General features: G+C 43.7%; 1 protein-coding gene across 2 annotated transcripts in view; it reads left to right on the forward strand.

The window, feature by feature from the left end:
• The first annotated feature begins 10,304 nt into the window (after positions 1–10,304).
• CARHSP1 (calcium regulated heat stable protein 1) overlaps positions 10,305–21,151 on the forward strand; it is a 41,063-nt gene continuing 30,216 nt past the window's right edge. Inside the window, exons 1-3 of one of the 2 annotated variants that reach the window (XM_055806203.1) lie at positions 10,305–10,504; positions 11,555–11,819; positions 12,775–12,883. In XM_055806203.1, coding sequence (XP_055662178.1) covers positions 10,437–10,504; positions 11,555–11,819; positions 12,775–12,883 — 442 coding nt within the window. In that variant the 5' untranslated portion in view covers positions 10,305–10,436. Of the gene's footprint in view, positions 10,505–11,554; positions 11,820–12,774; positions 12,884–13,324; positions 13,467–21,151 lie in introns of those variants that run through there. The other variant, XM_055806204.1, reaches the window with a different exon arrangement.

Raw genomic sequence — 21,151 nt, forward strand, 5'->3', positions numbered from 1 at the left:
GGGGAGTGTTTCTTCTCAAAAAATAATAATTAAACAAGAGTAAATTGGATTACGTACCTCTGGAAATGCTTTACATTGCTCTCTCATTAACTCTGGCAAAAACACTGTTCAGAGCAATATGTTACAATGCATCTGTTTCCTGGTGCTTGTACAATTAGGAACATATCATCCTCATTTCTTGCATAATGTCTTTGTTAAAACCTTTAGTTGCTGAACCTAGTCTTTTTCCCTGAGGAAATGGTCAAATGAATGATTAATAGATCACCCAGTGGCATTGTTGTGAAATACAGAGTTGTTTCTGCAGAGCAAATAAAAATATTTCTCTTGCTCTGCTGTTGTTTGAGTGCTGTTCTCAGTGGTTTATGGTGAAATGACTAATAGTTTTCTGTAGCAGTCAAACAGGCCACTGTGTTGAGAAGCTCAGAAATACTACTTTTATTTTTCCCATCTGTCAGCTGTGGCACTTTCCCATCTGCCCTTGCAACCTGTCTCTGGATTATTGTAACAGCATTAATCAGCAGAATCAACAAAACCCAAATTACATGACTGACAGCAGAGAAAGACCCAGATGTTACCGCATCAATGTTTTCATGGGCTGATCAGCCACATACTGCCTGATCTCATCAGCTTGCTGCTCTGCTCTTAAACAGTGTTTTTGCACTGGGTTGTAGTGTGAGGCTTTGCTAGGGTAAAGCAGAGTGTAGAGGGCAGGAAGAGAGACTGAGAAAATGAAGAATAGCTTTACAGATCCAAACCACCTACTGTCAGATCTCCCTTTTTACAGTTTCGGAAGGTACTGCTGGGTATTTCAATAGTTCTGTGAGGGAGGAGACAGCCAGGTTTGGATCCTACCTCTCATTCTCTCATAAGGAGAGACTGTAACAAGATCTGTTGGAAGGAGGTGTATTCATAGCATATGTCCACCTCCACAACGTGCCTTTTGCAGAGGAAGTAGTGAACCTAAACCAGCACATACTCAAACATTGTAATGTAATCGTTGTAATGTTGATTTAGACCTTTTACAGGTACCCCTGACAAAGTCACTCATCATGACCACAGAAACAAGGCTAATGCAGAAGGAAAATGACATGATGGGTTTCTACATTGCTGGGAACCCTGTGCCACCATCCTGGCCCTTTTCTGAGCCAGCTTGGTATGCCAGCTACTAGTAGTACAGCCTTTCCAGCTTAATTTTGCAATAGGATTTTAAATCCTTTGGAGTATTTTTTTACTGATGTCATTTTACTGTGATTTAGAGTCTGCAGCATCTAATCTTGTCTACCACTTGAACTTAAAAAGGGTTTTAAGGTGTAGAGCTGCAGCATCTTAGTCACTGAGGGATGGCTTCTGTCTAGAACAGACTACACCCAAAGACTAAGCTAAAAGCAAAAGGCAATTTCTAATGATGATATACAGCAGATAATGTGTTTAGCCTTAATTGTGTTTACTGTAAGTGGAGCCCTTGAGGGAAAACCAATATAAGCAGTTTCTCAGTCAAGAATGGAGCCACAAGATAGGTGTGTTGTTTAAATAAAATTCACCATCTGTTAGTGAGCTTTTAAATCTTTCAGAAGGTGGGAACATGGTGTGTGATAGTTGCAGAGTAAATGTTTATCTGTTACGGTGATGCTGACTACAAAAGGCCCGATGATAGTGCACAGCATGGGCAGAAATGGAGATATCCTGGCTGGCAGCTTCCCAGTTCTTGTAGCTGGGAAATCACTGAGCTCTTGGACTTGGGACAGTGAATTTGCACAACCTGACACTATCTTACTTTTCTGTTACCCTATGAAATAGTCCGTGGTATCCCAAATATTCCATATTCCAATATCCCAAACTAAAAAAATAGTCTGCAGTACCTCTGCAGTACCTCTGCAGACCACAGACTGAAGAACACCGGTATAGACTGGACTTACACAGCAACATAAGAAGCCAAGGCTGCTCCAGCATAAGAGCATTTTTCATGCTCTGTGGAAAGAGTAGCTATGTAGTGAATTAAAAAGAGAAAAGGAGAGACAGGAAACATCAAAGATGTGAAGCTGCCTTGTCAAAGGGACATTACTCCTGTGTGCTCTCTAGCTTTTCTTTTACTCCACAGAAAATGTACCAATTCTTTTACTCTCTGTGCCAAACAACTGACTGCCACCAGATCTTCTGCCTGAGAGACAGCGTAGTACTTAAAGAGCAGAGAAATGTGTGTAGTTTGAGGAGATGGAAAAACTGCATCAGTCTGTTGCCTGTGACGCAAGGAGAGGGAGTCATCTTGTATGTTCAGCATGGCTGTTCCTCAGTAATAAGCTGTGAGCTGGCCGATTCAAACCCTTCTGCTATTTAAGTTGAAAGATCTTTGTTCTGAGTTCTCCCACATGACGGTCTGAAAAGCTGGGATACAGACCGAATGTCTTTACTGAATTAAGGAAAATAGGAGAGCAAATGCTGCAACCTGTAACTGTGCAATGTTTCTATTGACTCCTAGTTTTAAAGAACAGGTGTTGCTGGGGTATCTAAACACTGTCAAGTGTAAATATCTTTATTTGCAAGTCAATTTGCAAGTCAGTAATTTTCCTTTTTAATGAAAGCACCTGAGTAAATCATTGTGAACTTGAAAATGTAATTAATAACTGGTTGTTTTTTGGGGTTTTTTTTTGACATTAATAGATTGTGAAAAACTTCAAACAAGAGTGAGGTCTGAGCCTGGCCAATTTCTTTAAAAGAATAACTGAGTCTCTAAGTCATCACTGAACAATTTGGAACCTGGCAACACAGTGGTTGCATGGCCAAAGTGAAAAATTGAAAACAATTTCACTTTGGATCAGCTCAAAATGAAACATGAACTGAATTGAAAAAATAGTTTGCATCAGATGAAATATTGTATTTTGGCATAAAGCATCTTTGCCATGATGCAGAATTTAAGACATTCACAAACTAAAAATAAAAATGAAACTAAGCTGTCTAAACCTATTATTGCGGTGATATTTGCCAGAGGCTGTTGAAGGATAGCATTGGTGGAATTGCAGCAGATTTAACGTCAGAGTGGGGAATCACCTCATTGCTCACTGTAATGACTTCAGTGAGCACTTCTTTCTGTGTCAGCCTTAAGATTTTATTTCTCTCTTGCCCACTGAAACATTTATGTGTCTGGGCCAAGTATTGCACCACATACAAAGATTTATGTGATTAATAAAAACATCATTCATACAGCAAATTCTAGTGCATCAGTCTGGAATTTGAGGCTGCAGGTGGAGGATTAATGGAAAAACACAAGGCTACTGTCCTTAACAGGAGAAAATGTTAAAAAGACGCAAAGAGGAGTACTGTGCATGTTATGTGTGACATAGATTCTTCTGGTGAGAACACTCCTGTTTACTTCAGCTGAAACTGGAGTTCAGGTCCTGGGATCATCTTAATCCATAATTGAACTGAATACAGTGTCATTCTGAAAAAATCATAGCTGGTAAGTGTTTGTGTTTCATGTGTATTTTCTGTTTTCAAAAGTCTTAAGGATGAAAAACAACTCTCAAGGCTGTCTGTGTCAATACATATAAAGCTAACTATGTATGCCTATGGGGTTATTGTTCTGGAATGTTATCGTACAGGAGTGGCTATCTATAGACTTACTATGAAATCTTTTCCAGAGTCAAGAGATATTTAGAGATTAATGGAAAGGAATTAAACACCTTTGGTGAAGACAGCTATGTGGGTGTAAAGTGAGAGAGATGGCTGAAGTGGAAACTGACCTGATAAACTGGTAGGAAGTGTTCAATTTATTTCCTTTTAAAAATATATTTTAATTCAAACAACATATATGAGATTTTCTTATACTTTCCCACTGCTTTGTTCCCCTGCCCCCTTCCCTGAAGGAATAAGACAGGTGGAAGGAGTTCAGTACAGAAAATTTGCTGATCAGGGCATCCTTATCGTGGCCTTTTCCAAGTCAGCTGCCATGATGTTGGCATTAAAAAAATTGCAATACTCCCTAAGAAAATAACAAAGATGTGATGTTTCTTCACTACAGTTTCCAGCTCCCTGAAGCTCATCATGAACAGAAGCCACAACCATTTTTAGGCTACCATCTCTGTGCAAATATCTTTTTTATGCTCCCATTCTTTTCTACTCCTGTTTCATACACCAGTGTGATACAAACAGGAAATCCTTCTATCCTTACATTTATCATACAAACAGGAATTAATCTTTTTTTTTTTTTTAATGTTGTGTTAATGCTTCCAAATTTTCTGCAAACAATAGGAAATTATTTGACACATTAAATTCTTTGTTGGGTTTTTTGGGTTTTTTGTTTGGTTGGTTTTGGTTTTGTTTTGTTTGTTTTTTTTTTTAAATACAGAGCCATGTGTTAACTCTTGTCAAATAATTAATGAAATCAGACACCTGGAATTGTCAGTTTAAAGAGTATAAAAAACTAATACTGTGATGCCTGCCCATGCATGCCCAGTTCCCACTGTCAAAGGATCCCAGGCTGTCGCTACAGAGAGAATATTCATGAACTATTTCTTGGTGCCATGAGAAATTGCCCTTAGTTAAAAGAAAGGAAAGGCGATCAGTAAAAGAAGCAGATGTTGTTAACACTCCTGTTTTAATCCTCCTTTTGCTCCTGCCCTTTCCTCCACCATGATGGTAGGAGGAGGGAGAAGTGAGTGAGATACTGAAGGCTCAAGCTGCCTGTGTGAACTTTTGAAGAAGCCTTTTCTTTACACTGTTCTCTCCCAAAATAGACATAGGCAGGAAGCGGTGAAGTGGATGGGAAAGGACTGGGAGCAAGGTAGCTGAGTATTTCCTGTTTGCTTTTTCTGTTGGAAACAAAAGGGTTGGAAATTATTTCCTCTTGATATTGAGATCATGGTCATTGTTGGGAAATGTGGTATGTTAAACATCACTGCAAGGGCCTTTCTGGCTAATCAGAGCCGAGAATAACTGTAACCAGCCTGCTCTGCTGCAAAATACTCTAGTACCTTATTGCTGCTGTAATAGCTTCTGCAGAAACAAGGTCACAATAACACAGTGAAACTTAGCAAGTACTGACTGTAGCAGGCACCAATTCAAGTAACTGATTAGTTTCCTGGATGAGCTATAGCACACTCACAGTTGTTCTAGATCCTTCCCCCACTAATGACCACGGAGCACTCTCAATACACATTCCATCTAATGGAGATTGCACTGCCTGAAAATTTTACATCTTATTTATTTACTTAATGCAACATTTACTCCCTTTCTCCTTCAGATTTGCACAGGAGATTTTGACTTGTCCTTGATGCACCTCCCACCCTCCCATTTTTGAGCAGTTTTTCCAATATTTGATCTCCTGATGAAGATTCAAAATTAGGTGAGTGCTTTTTATTCCATTTTCTACTTGTTGAGTTCTTTGTCAGCATTTGGTCTTATCTTGTACACAGACTTGCAGAAAGTACATTGATTCTTTGCATCAAGGATTGTTTACATTTTTTGTACCCTATGTGAATGTTTCTGCTGATATAAAGCACAGAAAATGAGCATATCCCTATCCACCCAGCGCAGTACCTGTGCAGTGTAGTACTCCCATGGATTCAACTAACTTACAAGCTTACATGGTTTGTTGTATTGGGACCCTCTTTATAAATGATTGGGAGGGTTTTCTCCAAGGTGGATACAGCGACAGTTTAAATGGAGAAGTATGCAGTTATACAAGAACATGACTGCTAATGGCCCCATGCATTTTCCATCCCAATAAACTAATATCTATTTTCTTATCAGGCACCTGATCTATAAAAGCACTCTCTGAGAACTGTACAATCATATTTAAGCATGTTCACCTTTATTAACTCATCCTATTCATCTCCTTGCAAGAAGATGACATCAGTTTGTCATTATCCTGGACTTGACCCAAAGGACTGTACAATAGTCTTTATTGTATAGCACTTTGAAATAAAGCACAGCTATGTTTTTTTTCCTAGTCTTATTCTGTTGTGCAGCAGAGAATTATGAAGTGCCATAAAAAGAACCTGTTAACACTGTGGAAAGCATAAACAATCTTCTTTCATAAGGACAAGCTGAAGTTAAAAAAACAACAGCACCACTATTTATTGGGTAGGTATAATAAGCCAGATCAATCCTGTTGCTCTGTAAGGAGAGGGTTTTATCCTTGTATATGTCATTCCCCTCTTTCTGCAAACCAGAATTCCTGCTGAATCTCTTTGAAACCAATTTTTTATGTCCTTTGAGTCATCATGGAATGAATCCCTTCTATTGTTTAGGCATGAGTATTTGCATCATGACCTAAGTGTCAAATGCAGAGTATAAAACGCTGGGCCCAAAGCAAAGCTGTGCTAATGAGCTATCACAGTTCAACTTATATCCATGGGGCTCATAAGAGAAATGCAAGGATAGAGAGCACTATTCTGTGTTAACATTGCCATCCTCGTGATTTTTTTCTCTAGCTGTTGAATGCATTATGAGCCTTGCTCAGATCTCATTGGGAGACAATGGAAATTTCATTATTGGCTTCAGTGAGAGCAAAATAATTTCCTAGGAACTATTCTCTGCAATAAAAGATGTCATAAAACTCAACACTTCACCGAAAGATATGGCAGAGATGGAATTTAGTCCATTCTTCTGTCTGAATGGATTTGAGTCTACATTTCACATGTGTATCTCTTATGGATCTATGTGGTCTTCAGTCTTGCAGCTCTTCGTTCATGCAGTTCCTTTTGGAGAAAGGTAAGAAATTTTTTCTTTGGTAAGAAAAATCCAATTTTTATTAATCCAGTTGTGAAGGAATTATAGTATCACCTATTGATGAGGGGAATCTTCTGGATGAGAAGAGTCCAGTACTCAAGACCCCCTTTAGATGCCTTGTACAGTCTATTTGGGCCAACAGAAACCAGTTGAGAGACACTGAAGAACAGTCTTCTCTCCCCTGGGACTCACCTTAGTCAGAGGTTCCCAAGTTTGGCTTGAGTGTCCTGTCCCTTCAGCTACTATATAAGGGGAAAAGCACCAACCCTCCAGTGGCTATTGTTTTGCAGAAAGGAATCAGATAAATATTTGGCTCCTGAAGGGAGGGAGGATTAGGAACTCCAATCAGAGAAGGAGGAGCATTTGGCTGAAAGTACTTAAGTTCTTTTCAAAAAGTGACTTCAGACATACTTTTCTGACTTTCTGTCACTTTATGTGACACACTTTATGCCCACGCATACTCCATGTGGTTCTAAAACAAATGGTGTAACCTACTGTCTGGCCAAACCCAGCCCCCTTGCCTACTGTTACATGCACCCAGTGCATGGTTTGTACATGCCAGGTCTGTAAGCAGACATCTATTAGATGTTCTTCTGCACGTGTAGAACTTATACCTGTCTACTGCATTCCAAGAAAGGATTTTGCCTATTTCAACTTTGTAAAAGTTTCAATTTCATTTAATTCTAAGTGAAAAAAATGCCACCAACATGAAAGATATAAAGAAAATGCTTTATAAAAGCCAATTTATTTCAAGGTAGTCTACCCCTTTTATGGCTTGAATGTCCCTCTAATGGAACAGGGCAGAGAATTCTGCCTCCCCTATTCATTTCCCAGCAAGTGTAGCTATTGACTTTTTGGTGTGAGAAGCCTCTGCAGGTCTCAGTACTGCCTGATAGCACTTTCTGAGACTCTTCAGGCTTGTATCTAAAAAAAAGAATTGATTAGGAAGATGAATGCCATGTCTGATCATTAAATATTTAAACCTGGCAGGCTTTCAAGAGTGGCAGGCTTGCTAACCTCTGAAAACTATCTTGTTTTGTCAGATCTAACTTGCCACTGTTAGTTTTCAGAAGACTTAAGGTAATGTGTACGTGAGATTTTGTATCCAATGTTTTTAAGAAAAAATGAGGACAGAGATGCAGACAAGGACTGTGCCTTTAATTGTGTCTTGTAGATTGGAAGATGTTAAGATACATTAAGAAATGTATCTGGGAGAATGCTTTTTTCTCTTCCTGGCGTGGGAGTGAAAATGCTGATGGGATCAATGCCCAAAATGAAACAAACACAAATATTCTAACCCATATATCACCTTGACTGCAAACACAGGAAATAACAGTCTCGTTACATGGACTGTGAATGCAGTTTCTGCCACAACTTCTCGATGCAGTACAGAGAATCCTCTAGATGCTAGGACATTCGAGTCCTGTACTGATATCTCTCCATCGTATTCTTTACCATCTCTATTTTCTTTCAGTTAACAATTCTAGCACTATGGGAAGTTTTATCTAATCCTTTTTTCAAGAAAAAAATGCCACTTGACAGTTTTTCCTTGTTGCGCAGGATGTTGCATTTGCAGGTGTTTTGGAAGAATTTGGCTGTCCAGTCAATTCATACTGCTAGTAAGAGCCAGTCTTTTTCCAAAAGAGAGATTAGTCTTGGCCCTACGGATGTAAAGATATTTACACCAGTTTAATCACACCTATCGCACTGGTGTAAAGATATTTATACCAGTTTAATCACTGCTGTCACAAAGAATCAACTGATAATACAGAGCTCTTTGCAGGCTGTAAAGTTTAAGGACAGACATGACCGCTGTGTGCAATTTGGGATCTAAACAGAACAGGCGAACTGGGGAAAGAAAATCATGCATATTCTGAACATGGCCAGATATTGAGGGAATGAGAAACATCTTGCCATAAGCTGTCCGTGAAAATTGCCAGCCTTTGTGTTTCAGCCCTAACAGCTGCAGGTATCCTATGTTCAAGTGATGCTGCTATTTACACACTTTGTGTTTGTGGTTTTCCTCCAGGCAGTTACCATCTATCAATGCAGGTCATAAAAACAACCCAGCTGACCTGTGTCATAGGACTGTTCTGAGACTCTTTTTCACGATGAAGATTTTGCTATGTGTTCATTTGGACAGAGCATAGCTTCCATTTTGGGTTGTTTTGGGTTTTTTTTCTATAATTATCAGCATGTCATCATTAAGAATTATGTGATCATTATAATCATTATTCATCGTTCTGAATTACAAATATTATCATTCAGTGTGTGGTAAAACAAATGTATTTAAATGACTGCAGATAACATGATATATATGCTACATTTTTCAAAAACTGGCTTAATAGTGTGACTGGTTAACTAGCAGCCATCTTTTGATTGTGACATCTGTCAGAACTACTAAAATATGAGTCAGTTTGATCTCTGTTCCAGTTTAAAATTGGAAATCTGTATAAAAACAATAGTAATGTGTTTGTTTTATATATAAAAGCTGCTTTTATATTTTGTGTTCCAAAAAGTAGTTTCCTAATTCAATGCTATATACTTTTGAGGCATAAATGTTAGTGTCCCTAGTGACATACTGTAGTTTGTATACTCAGAAGGATCACCACTATTTAGTGCTTAATGATTGCTTTGTGCCCTTCATCACTCTTGTGGATTAACTGCTTAATACACTGTACCTTAGAAAGGAAACTTCAGCTGGGATGCTGCATCTTGTCTTCAAATGTTAATGCCCTTTGCTTATCAGTTTCTGACCTGACCCTCCAGCATGCATAATGCAAAACCTGGCAGAAGCTCACATTTGGATCCCTGTAAAGAACAGAAATCAAGCTGGCTTCTTGACTTCTTGTGGCAAGTTCATAGCAAAGAGGCCTGATGATGAATGCAATGCTGAGTCTGCTACAGCATCAGCTGGAGGTATAGGTGAAGCTTTCAGGGAGGGCAGAGCCTGAGGCAGCTTGAGGATGTGAGTCTCCATGGAGCAGCACAGCAGGCAGAGTGGCCAGCTAGGCAACTTATGATAATGATTGAGAGTAAATATAAACAACAGGAGTAAGGGATAGAAGATACTAACTGAAGAGGAAGCAGGGCAGAATATTTTATTTCTGACAGGTAGTCAGTATGTATAAAACAAAAAGCAAATGGCAGAGTCAACAGTTCCTTAAGGCCTTGTTTTCCTGCTAGAATGAGGTTTGGGTTATTTTAAGGACACCTATTGCTTGTAAAATACACAGGGAAGACAAGACATACTGGTCTTAAAACACCACAATTTCCCTAGAGCTTACCTTGCTGAAAAGCTCAGCTTTTCTGTGTTTCTACTTTAGCACAATTCATATATATTATTTTTCCTGAAGTAAAAAACTGTATCCTTTTGAGTGTGAAGACAAGTGATCTGAAAGAACAGGTTTGAGAGCTGCATTATTAGGTGACTGCCTCAGGACCAATGGGCAGACAACCCTTCTGACCCTAAAATATTTGGTAGCTGTGCAGCTTCTGTTTGATTTCACGTATGAAAAGATTCCTCTGCTCATGATAAACATAATCTTTCCTTAGAAGGAATGGAACCTGAAGACTTGATAGCTATGAGAAAAAATGATCTGCAGCAAATAGATGGATTATGCCTCCTGCCAAACTGTTTGTTCACTGATGGCTCCTGCACTGGTATGAAGTCCCTTGCTTCCTAATAAAGCCAACTAAATTTCACCTACATGCAAACCATGGGAGGAAGAACCTGGAACTGTTTCAGTATAAGAAAAGAAAGAATGAGCATAAGTAGGTAAGTCTGCTAAAGGCCAGCTCATGCCGGCTCTCACTATTTCACTAGCCAACTGGCCAAGTTAAGCAACACTTGTGCAGTACAGTTTCGGTACACCTTCCAAGAGTACAAAATGGGAGGTGATTACAACCTGAATTCTAAAGCCTAACCACAGAGGGAGATTTGTTACTACATGACCATTTTTTTTTTGCCTGGTCTTGCTACTATGATTTATCTGAGAACAGCAAAGATGTTCTCAGTTCCTACGCTTTGCAAACTGAACAGAACTCATCTGAAGCATGATTCAGAATTACAGATGATTAAGATAGTGAGAGCACACAATAACTTGTCAGATACCCGTTACGAAAAAATTGATCTTGTAAAATGGAATTACTTTATCCTGTTGTATAGTAACAGCTTTAAGTGAAAGATGGATCTCATGCTTTGAGTTTGGCACATTGGTGTGGCATTGCTCTATTTCCAGCCAGCATTGCGACTGGACATGAGAACATACAGTGCAATGGAGTACTCTGGACTGAAGTATACTTAATGTGGCACACATTCAAGGAGTTAAGGGTATTTTTCCTCCTATTATTCTCTGCTACAATCTGTTTGCTCCAATCATTAAGAGCCTGCTTCTAATTTCCAGGCACAGTTCATTCATGTCCAGCCTACACTCTTTGTGCTTGTGCCAACCACATCTTTTAGACAGTTCCAAAAACTAGTCCAGAAGTTGGAACTGGAAATCAGGATTGTCTTTGCAATGTGTAAGGCTATTCTAGACTAATTCATACCTTTCTAATAGATGTGGACAGTATTCACCCTATGTTGAGTACCAGCACCCATATAATCATTTAAGAGCTGCTCAAGCCACCTCATGCTTGCTGCTGCGCAGGGATGTGTATCACCCACCGTTAGTAATGAATCACATTAGCTGATACATTTCCCCCCTACACACTCATATCTTTGACTCAAATTGTGGAGTAATTGCACTTTGAATACTTTAAATGAATGAAAAGCGGTACAATGATGCTATGCTATCAAGAAATCCTTCTGTTTTTTCCCTGTCAGGACTGCTGAGGGAAGTGCTCAGTCCCTGCAACAGCCCAGAGCTGTGTCTGAGCAAGCAACAGACCAGCCAACAGGCAAGGAGAGAGGCAGGAAGCCCCACAGCTCTGGACCTCCTCCTGTCCTGCTCCTAACTGTGAGGTGCCCCTTGCTGGCCTGGCCCAACAGCGGTGGCCTTGGGGAAGATTCCCAGCCCTGCCTTTGTCCTGGGAAGGAGCTGACGCCGCCCTGCTGCCAGTCACCCCACACCAGGGACAGGAAGAGCAAGGTAGGCACGTGTGCTGAAGATGATTAACTGGTAGTAATTGTACCGAGGGAAAGGAGAAGGGGAGGGAGACAACTTGGAGTTTGGGGGAAGCAGGAACATCTCTTGTTTCCAGCAGCTGATGAAAAAAGCACCAGGCTAAATCACATTTCCTAACTGTGATAGCTGGGCATACACACACACTCACGTGGAGCATCCTCCAAGCCCACAATCCAGTGCTGAAAACCAACCTCATGGCTGTGGACATGTGTATCTCCCACAGGCTGTGCATGTCTGTCTGTAAAGAGGAGGGGAGGGAGAGGGGAGAGCAAGAGGGATGACTCACGACTGCTGAGCTTTTGAGGAAAGCACAGCTGTAATCCCAGACCATATGACTGGGGAGATAGCTCTGAACAGTGCTTACTTATGTAGTGATTTCCCTTTATTCTCCTCCACCTCAAAAAAATCAGTCAGTTTTGCCACACAAAGCAAACCAGAAAAGATATCCAGGAATAAACCTCATGTTTTAAGCAAGAGAAGTCATCAGTCCTATTACTAGGTATCTTACAAAGGGGTAAGATCTTGTGCAGAACAGAACTGGGCAGAGGTAAGATATTTGGGAAGATGACCATGTGGTGGACACAGGAAGCTGGTTACTTCATATTGTGCAACCTCTTGCAGATCCGCTGTCTCAGATCAAACACTGCATGTTACAGGACTTTGTTTATTTTTCCTCTTGAAAAAGAGCCCTGCTAAAACCTGTTTGTGGCAGTTTTACCAGAAGTTGCATGCTGCTGTTTCTTACGTGATTATGGTTGGCTGAAAGAGTGTGTACTTTCATCAGCTATAAATCTTACCTTTGTAATGAGACGAGGAAGTGCTTTGTCTCTTACCTGTAAGTGAAAAAGAACCAGAAAGAATTCAGTGCCTAAGCTATCTTTTTAAAACCACGTTCTAAAATGCTGTGTTTTATTATCAGCTAGGCCAGTTGCACACAAATGAAAACATCACTAGAACTCTGGTGACTGGATGCTGGGTGAGGACAGCTCTCTCTGCCGGAAAGTCCTTCAGTGATTCTTGTGTTGCTGGTAAGTCTGTGACAATGAACATGTTTGTCCTCATCTCTGTCCTGTACAGTCTCATCAGTTGTCCTGCTGCAGCTTCCCCTCCAGGCCCGGCTGTGGCAGCTCTGGCTGTGCAGGAGGTGCTGCACACATGCAGCTGACGGACCATGGAGCACACGCGTGGGCTTCCTCATCACCTCACCCTTCCTCTTTGCAAAGTCACGAAAATTTACCGGGATTCTTCTTCTGTAACTTCAGCCGGTTTCGCTGAGCTCTCCGGCCATGGCATCCCTTCTGTAGCAGCACTTCCACTTGGCTGTTGTAACGCGGTTCCCTGGCGAACTGGCCGGGGGCCGGGTGCGGGGACCTAGGCGGCCGGCACCGGGCGGGGAGCCCTGGGCCCGGCCCGCGGCGAGGCTGGCGGCGAAAGCGAACCTCTGCGGGGCCCGTGCCCGAGGCAGGGGGCCGGGGCGGCGGGGCCGAGGGCGGGGCGGGGCGGAGCGGGGCGGGGGCCCGGCCCACCCGCCTTATAGCGCGGGGCGCGCCGCAGCCCCGCCAGCGCCGCCCGCCACCCGGCCCGCCGCGGCCCTGCGCCCCTGCGCCCGAGGTGAGCGGGGCCGGCCGCTCCCTGCGCGCCGCGCTCCCTGCGCGCCGCGCTCCCTGCGCGCCGCGCTCCCTGCGCGCCGCGCTCCCTGCGCGCCGCGCTCCCTGCGCGCCGCGCTCCCTGCGCGCCGCGCTCCCTGCGCGCCGCGCTCCCTGCGCGCCGCGCTCCCTGCGCGCCGCGCTCCCTGCGCGCCGCGCTCCCGAGCCGGGGCGAGGGCGGAGGGGCCTGTCGCGCAGCGCCGGGAGTGCGGCGGGGCCGGCCCGGGCTGCCCTTCCCGGGGCTCCACAGCTGGGGCGGGGCGTGTCCTGATCTACTCGCCCCCTCCACTGCGGTGGATGATTTCGCTGAAGATATTTGGGCTAATTTGCTTTCTTTCTTTCTTTCTTTTCTCTCTCTCTCTCTCTCTTTTTAACACTTCCTTGTGAGGTTTTGTTGCACTTAGGAACTGGGGCAGTGTCACTGTTGCGCTCAGAACTGCTTTTTTTATAAAGCATGAGAAAGACAAAGCATGCTAAATAAGAGCTTGCGCTAGGGAGGTGAAGGTGTAACGGCACTGGTTTCTTAGAGGGATGCTTCAGAACTTGGAGCCTTGCTAGAGAGTGTTGCCGCGGCACGAACGGTTTGCTCTTACAGTCAGCACCTCTGTTCGTTAGGGCTGGGGAAAACACCCCTTATTTCGTGTTCTCTTTGCATGTTGGATGTGTATGCATGTTGCTTCTTGCCCCTACAGAGAAGCCTCCGAGCTTAATTTTTGGATCTCTGCCTGTGAATTTGGTTTCTAAGGAGGGGATTTGAAGTTCCTTTCTGACACTGTTTTTGCTGGAATTGTAGAGCTACTTCTGGGAAATGTTTGCAAAACCTTTAGTGGTGCCAAATTTGATTTCTTGGAGAGCCTGAGAAAATGTTAAGGCTGCTTTGACATGACCCTTCTGATCGTTATTTTCTGTAAGGTTGAGAATGGGGTTTTTTGAGTGCTGTGCTTAATCTTCATTGTCTGGTTATTATATTATGTTTGGCGAGCGTGTTTTCTTTCCTTTTGTTGATTATTAATAATGAAAGATAGCAAGGCCCGTGAATGTAGCTGCAGACAGCTTGCACTTTCACAAATGCAACTTAGTATCTTGTTAAATCTAAAGAGGCTTAACTAATATGTAGTAAGGTTTTTTTTTAAAGTGTGCATACATGAAGTCTGTGTATTTACAGAAAAAAATTGTGCACGCCAAAGAAAACATGGGAAAGATGTGACTATTCTCTGGCAATGAGTATATTTTCACATGCTATGTGGGGGTGTAAAAGGAGAGAAAACGTGTTTCTTGTGAGTGGCCCTCTGCACGGGTAGAGCTGAGGCTGGAGCTCATCCCGCAGCCCTGCGTGTCATGACACCCACGTGTGACATGACCAACCATGTGATTGTTCTGCCTCTCTGTGCCCCCGTGTCTTGAGCACCTGCTTCTGGCTACAACTACTGTTGCCGCTGCCCTGAGCTGTCACTGTGGTTTGCCCATGGTTGTAAATATTTTGACCAGTATCGTTCCCTCTTTTACTTGCATGCATGTGAGCGCAGAAGTATTTGCAATACAGGTAATTTGAAAGTAGCCAGGCAATGCTGACTTCGGTGTTCTGACTGTTGTTCTTTGGGTAGTGGTGTACTTTTGGTGAATCCAGTCTTTATATGCACTTAAGAACTAAATGCACCATGAATATAAACATATCTACTGCTAGTAAAGCTCCCTTACAGCAAATTGCCAGACTTTGTTGGTGTTGCACTACCTGCAGTGTGGTGTGGGGGGTTATTTCTGGGTGATAGGACCAGCAGCAGATGGCCACGGTTGTTCTTGGTGCTAAGCCTGGCTGTGGCAAAAGTAAAATTCTTCCTCTACTTCCATTTCACTGCGGGGCTGTGGGGTGCAGAAGCAGTGGGGGCCTGCTGGTTGTGCCTGGAGTGGCTTCAGGGAGAAAACTGTTACCGATTTCACCTTTTCATCTATTTTTGTCTCAAGTTTCTATCAGGAACCACTTTTTGATCACTGCTCATGGGGTAGACTCAACAGGGATTGATAGTACCTCCTTGAAACTGTTGAGGATCATCATTAGCAAAATTTAATGAGATTGTAACTGTTCGAGTCTGTGTTGATAAATATTCTGGATGTTGGTGGTGAGAGTTGGTGGTTAATCTGCCCCTTGTGTGGAAGGTTTCTGGCAGATTAAAGAGAGGAATTGAGTCTGAAAAGTGTAACCCCCAACTTCTGCCTTGGAGCAGGGGAGAGGAGCGAGTCAGTGCGAGTGGGGATCACATCTCTTCCCCGGGGCTGGGAGCTGCCTTCTCCTGGGGGCTGGTGGGCAGTGGGCTGGGAACAGTGCTGTGTGCAGCAGGGGGGTGGCAGTCTCTGAGGAGGAAAAAAGGAATGAAATGGCATGTTTGGGTGTTTTTTCTGCACAACAGTTTTAAAAACACAAACCTCAAATCCTGCTTTTTGCAACAGGTTGATGTGGAGAACCAAGCAAAAAAGAAATGGCTGAAATGCTGCGCAGAGAAGCAGAGTGGTGATTCGGGTTTGTGTGATGTGTCACTCCCCAGCATAGTTCAGATAAAATGAAAAATAGAAAGCATTCATCTGACTAACTGCTTTCTCTTTTCTCTCAGGGCAGGGTAGAGGCAGTTGTTTCACTTCCTCCTATCTCAGTCTAATCTTGTCTTTTCCTCACGTCCCAGGCAGCCCCCTGGACAGATCAGTAATCTTTATTTCCTCTGCCTCCTGTGCTGATCTCTGCTTGTTTCTGTTCATCGCTGCCTGGCTGGATGCTCTCTGGGGGCTGCAGGGGTAACTCGGCGCCTGGGTGAGGTAGCCATAGTCTTGCGCTGCTCTCTGCTCTTTCAGTTCTGTAATTTTGTTCCTCTGAGCCGACCTTTGCTAGCTAGGTGGCAGATTCAGGATCTTTCTTTGTGCCTGTTCTCCTTTTTCATGACATGCTTGTGGATATTGCTGGTGTGATATAACCCATGTTATCAGGAAGGCGCTGGATGAGGCGGTGAACGGTGTGCACGCAGCTAACAAAGGCAGTGCTGCGTACACGGTGTTGAACTCTCCCTCTTGCAGCTTTGCTTTTTGCACAGTCTCCCCTTTCTGAGAATAGAACAGCTGCCTCTATGTTTTTGTTTGTAAACAGGCATGAGCAAGATCGCTTTAGTGGAAGATAATGCTTCCCCCCCCCCCCCCCAGCTAGTTACTAAGGAAAAAAAAACCACATTAAGGAACAGAAGATGCAGAGATGGGAACCACTCTGTCATGAGGTGACACCTCAGAGCACCGTCCCTGCTTTGGTGACGGCTATGAAGTGCATCTGGGCCAGGAGAGGAACGAACTGACGCTTTCTCTGTCTCTGTGTGGTGCAGAAGGACACTTAGCTTTTGTTTCTGCCATTTCAGGGGCCTGTGGAGTACATTAAAGTGGTGCTTCTGTTGTTTGCTGTCCCTCAGGGACACCATAAAATACCATGCGAGTCAAGTCACATCTTCTCAGGCTTGGCCGTAGGGCTTACGGGTAAATAGGGGTGGGTTCTGCCCTGGGAGCCTGACCTCGTGCTAATGGACAGGGCTTCACCAGCCTGGGAAACACCCTCCCGCCTCAGTTAAATCAAGTTTCATTTGTGGCTCCTCCGATCTTACTGATTTCAGAAGTTTACTGGTTCTTTATTTGCTGTTGGTTTAGGGCTGTTGCACAGCTGCTTTTTTTCATTAGGTCAATTTAAAATATAGGTAAATAATGAAGTAACCTAAGAAATACTTTTAAAATAATGATTAAGTATCTTGGGGGTAATGGCACAAGCATTAAGAGGTTGCTGCATTATTAATGCAATTTGGAAACTGAATAGTAGCCTAAAGGAAACAAACATTAAATTTTTGACCCGTTATCCATGGTGTGAGTGTTAGGCTCTGCAGGCTCATCTGACACTTGCCTTTAATTCTGCATTTCTCCAGGGAGGAGCTGGAGGTAGGGTGAAGGTCTCAACAGATGTTTAAATACTGGGGTGTTTCAAGGACAGCAAATTTGCATTTGGCCATTGAGTTCTTGCCAGGCTGTTTGGGCAGTAATTCTGCTTGGTGCCCTGTGACCACACATTTCACCTAGCAATGGGTTCTGGGGACGTAAACTGGGGTTGAGCTGCAGCCTCCCTTTGAAAGGTGACCAGATAGTGGAGGGATGAAGGCACAGAAATAGCAAAATAACCGGCAGTTAAATCCTGGGATGGTTTTCCACTGAGAGCATCGCTGCAGGGAAGGTCTCTGTTACAGTTTTCTGGAAAAAGCAAGTAAGCCTGTGTGTACTGTGATGCACAGCCATGTTCCTGACCCCCATGGCTCTGTGCCTGATCTGATCACAGATTGCTTTGTGCAGGACAAAGGAAAAGGGAGAACTTGACCTGATAGTTTCTCTTGAATATTAAACCATGCTGGTCCTTTTCCATGCCTCATGAGCAGTGCATGGCTCCAGAAGTGGCAGAGCATTAAAAGCTAAGGCTGATCCTGAGAAGGAAATCAAAGTATGAGTTGGTGCTACTTTGAGTGGGAGCTTGAGAGCTGATGTGCTAGGGACTGCTGCAAAACTGGGGTGGTTGGCCAAACTGGGTCGAGTGTTGATGGTGCTGCAGCGGAGCGTGGCTGGCGTCATGGGCGTTCCCCTGCAGTGCTGTAGGAGCCTGTGGCAATGGGTTACTGTCCCGCTCAGCAGCGCGTAGCATGCTGCACGTCACATTGGCAGTGGTGTATTTGTCCCATGGTGGAGGACAGGCAGCCAGTTGGTGTGGAGGCACAGCTGGCTGCTGCAATTGCAGCTTTTGGATGACTAACATTAAAAAAAAACCCAACCAAAAAACCTGAGAATTGGGAGTGTGAACCACTCCAAAAGTGTGAACCTTCCAAAAGGCTGTTTATGTAGTTGGCTGTTGGGATAAGGAGTAAGTTTTGTAGCCAGCCCAGCATCTGATGTTCACCTTGCCTTCTCAGTGCTGGTTTTGGGCAGGGTGAGGGATGGTTTCAGTCGTGGCACCTCTGCCATGGGGAGTTGCGCTGTTTTCCTTCAGGCACAACTCTGCATCCTGAAACTTTTCCAGGAGTGCTGCTTTTCCCAAGCTTTCAAATTCTTTGCCATTTGCTATTTAAGAGACTGCCAAGACAAAGAGTATTATTCTGTGTCCAGGAAATAAACATTTAATCTTGCCTGTCCAGTTGGGGAGGAATTTTTGTTTTATGTTAGTACTTGTTTAGTGTTTGGTTTGTTTACGTTGCACGGCCGGTCAAATTGACTAAGGCACTCTAGCGATATAGACTATATTGTTTTCTGAGCTCCTGCCTTCTCAGTGATTGTTGTTTGGTGGTATGATTTTAGAAGGCTGGTAAAAGGCATTTGCTTGTTTTCAGTTGCATCAGTTATTTGATTAAAGTAAACCACAGTCATGATTGCCACTTCTTGACAATTACTTAAAAGGGTAAATTAAACTGCCAAAAAGCAACATAGAAGAATTTCCTGTTTACAAAATTTACACCTGTTACTGAGGTGTAAAAAAAATGGTTTGGATTTTTTCACCCAGCTCAGCAAGGGCAGTGCCTGTCTGTGCGGTGGCATGTCCAGACCAGGAGCTCTGCTGACAGCAGCCAGGAAAGGGAGAACTTACTCAGCTCTATTTCTTCCAATATTTGGAGAAAATCTAGCAATGGGGATTATGAAATTTGATGACAGTCTTTTCATAGAACCTCTTTGTGATGGAGACTGGTAGGAGGAGTTCTTAAAGTACTTCAAAGTATTTCATGTGGTGTTTTTTTCATTTTACTACTGGTAGGGGAGAGAGTAAATAGAGTGAATATTTGTATTCACCTTCTGCTTTGTGGTGTTAGGGAAAGTGTGTCTGAAAAGTGATCTTACACAAGTCTCAGTTCCTGAATAAACATGTGCTTTGTTTCCATGCAGAAAGGCTGCTTTTCCCTGTGCCAGGAATTCTGACAGAGGCCTAAAAATTATTTTCACTGATGTTTGGAGCACAGGTTCTAGAGGAGGAAATGTATCTTTATATATGTTTGTGCAGCTCCACTGTCTTCTGATACATTATTTTTTTAAAAAACTATTTTTACTTTTCCCCAGTACCAGGTTTAGGCAAGAAGTATCTCTGTCCCTGGGGATACGAGATGCACTGCAATGTCTTTTACCCACAGCAGCAGGGACTTCAGGAAAGAAACTCACTGCTGGAACCAGGCCAGGCTGAATCTTGCAAAGCACCGCCGACAGCATCCCAGGGTCACAGTATCGTCATAGTGCTGCCTACACTGCCTGTTTTTCACGCAATGACCTTTCCCACCCTCAGACTACTCATGTAGAAAAACCTCTCCTGAAAATCCTCCCAGAGGAGTAAAATAAGAAACAAAGATAGTGTGCACAGCTGTCTTGGCATTTATCACATCCCTGTGGGGAGAAAAGTGGTTTTGCTGGACACTCACTAGGCTGGTATAATTGGAGTCTGGAATCCTAATCAAATTTAAAACACTTCATTGTGGCTGGGCTGCAGTGCTGCCTCTTCCCTGGCACAGATCCTGAGGCTGAACTCTCTCTCTGGTACCCCACTCATGTGGAGCCAGGCAGCTTGGGATCTCCTGGCCATGAAGACCAGGGTGAACCCACCAGACGTGCATGCACCTGCTTTCCTGGTGCTGTGGCACAACTTACTCTGCATTTGTGGCTTGTTTCTGAGGCAGGCAGATATGCAAGCTTACCTGAGGTTTCTTAGATGTGTAGCACTAGGTTTCGTGCAAAACATTGGTCTAGATAAAAATAACGAAGGCATTGTTACCTATTTCCCAGCCTTCGTTTCCTTGCTGATCTCTAATCTCTCTTGGTTGTGGATTTGTTCCAGCTTCGTGTCACTTCTGTACAGGCCCTTTGTGTGTTGTGTTAAACCCTTGTGGGAAGAACTGCACCCCTGGGGCTGTAGGAAAGAGCACCCCAGCAGCCCTTTTCTCCTGGCTGCAAGCATGAGTCTTGCCTGCATTTGGCAGGAGAGACTTGAGTCCCAGCTTGCAGGGTACAGTGTTGGGCTGTGGATCTTGGACATATGAAAACGCTTCTCCAGAGAGCCCTGTGTGAGAGGGTGTGTGGAAGGTGCATCTCCATCCTTGGTGTGTCCTGTGGTATGTGTGTGGGGCTTGTTCCCAGTTGGGCTGCCTGCCTTGTGCTCCAGGTGTGTGTGGCAGGCAGAAACCCATCTTGCTTGATGGTTTTGGGTTTCATCTGTCCCTGTCAGGGCTGGCTGTCAGTGCCCCTCTGCTTGCCTGCACCCTGCATTCAGTACATATGGTTTTCTAGGTTTGCCCATCTTGGCTCCTTCCACCAGGCTCGGTACTTCTGTAGCCCCTGGTGCTAGCTGGTAGGTCTGGGTACCCTGTCGTGGTGCTGGTGTGTTGCTGTGTGCGTGTGGGAGGCTGCTGTCAGCTCCCAGTGAGCAAATCTGGAAAATGTTAACATCTTAAAGTCACGTAACTGTTAGCACATGGCCAAACAGATAAATTGAATCAAAGTAATCTTTCATAAAGGCACTCACCACCATTGCTGCACACAGTGTTTGCTCTGCTTGTGTGTCCCATTCCCTCTGTGTTTGCGGTTGAAGTAGATACTCTTTGGGGTAGCAACTGCTGTAACACA

Source organism: Falco peregrinus, chromosome 5 (assembly GCF_023634155.1).
Source record: "Falco peregrinus isolate bFalPer1 chromosome 5, bFalPer1.pri, whole genome shotgun sequence".
Classification (NCBI taxonomy): Eukaryota; Metazoa; Chordata; class Aves; order Falconiformes; family Falconidae; genus Falco; species Falco peregrinus.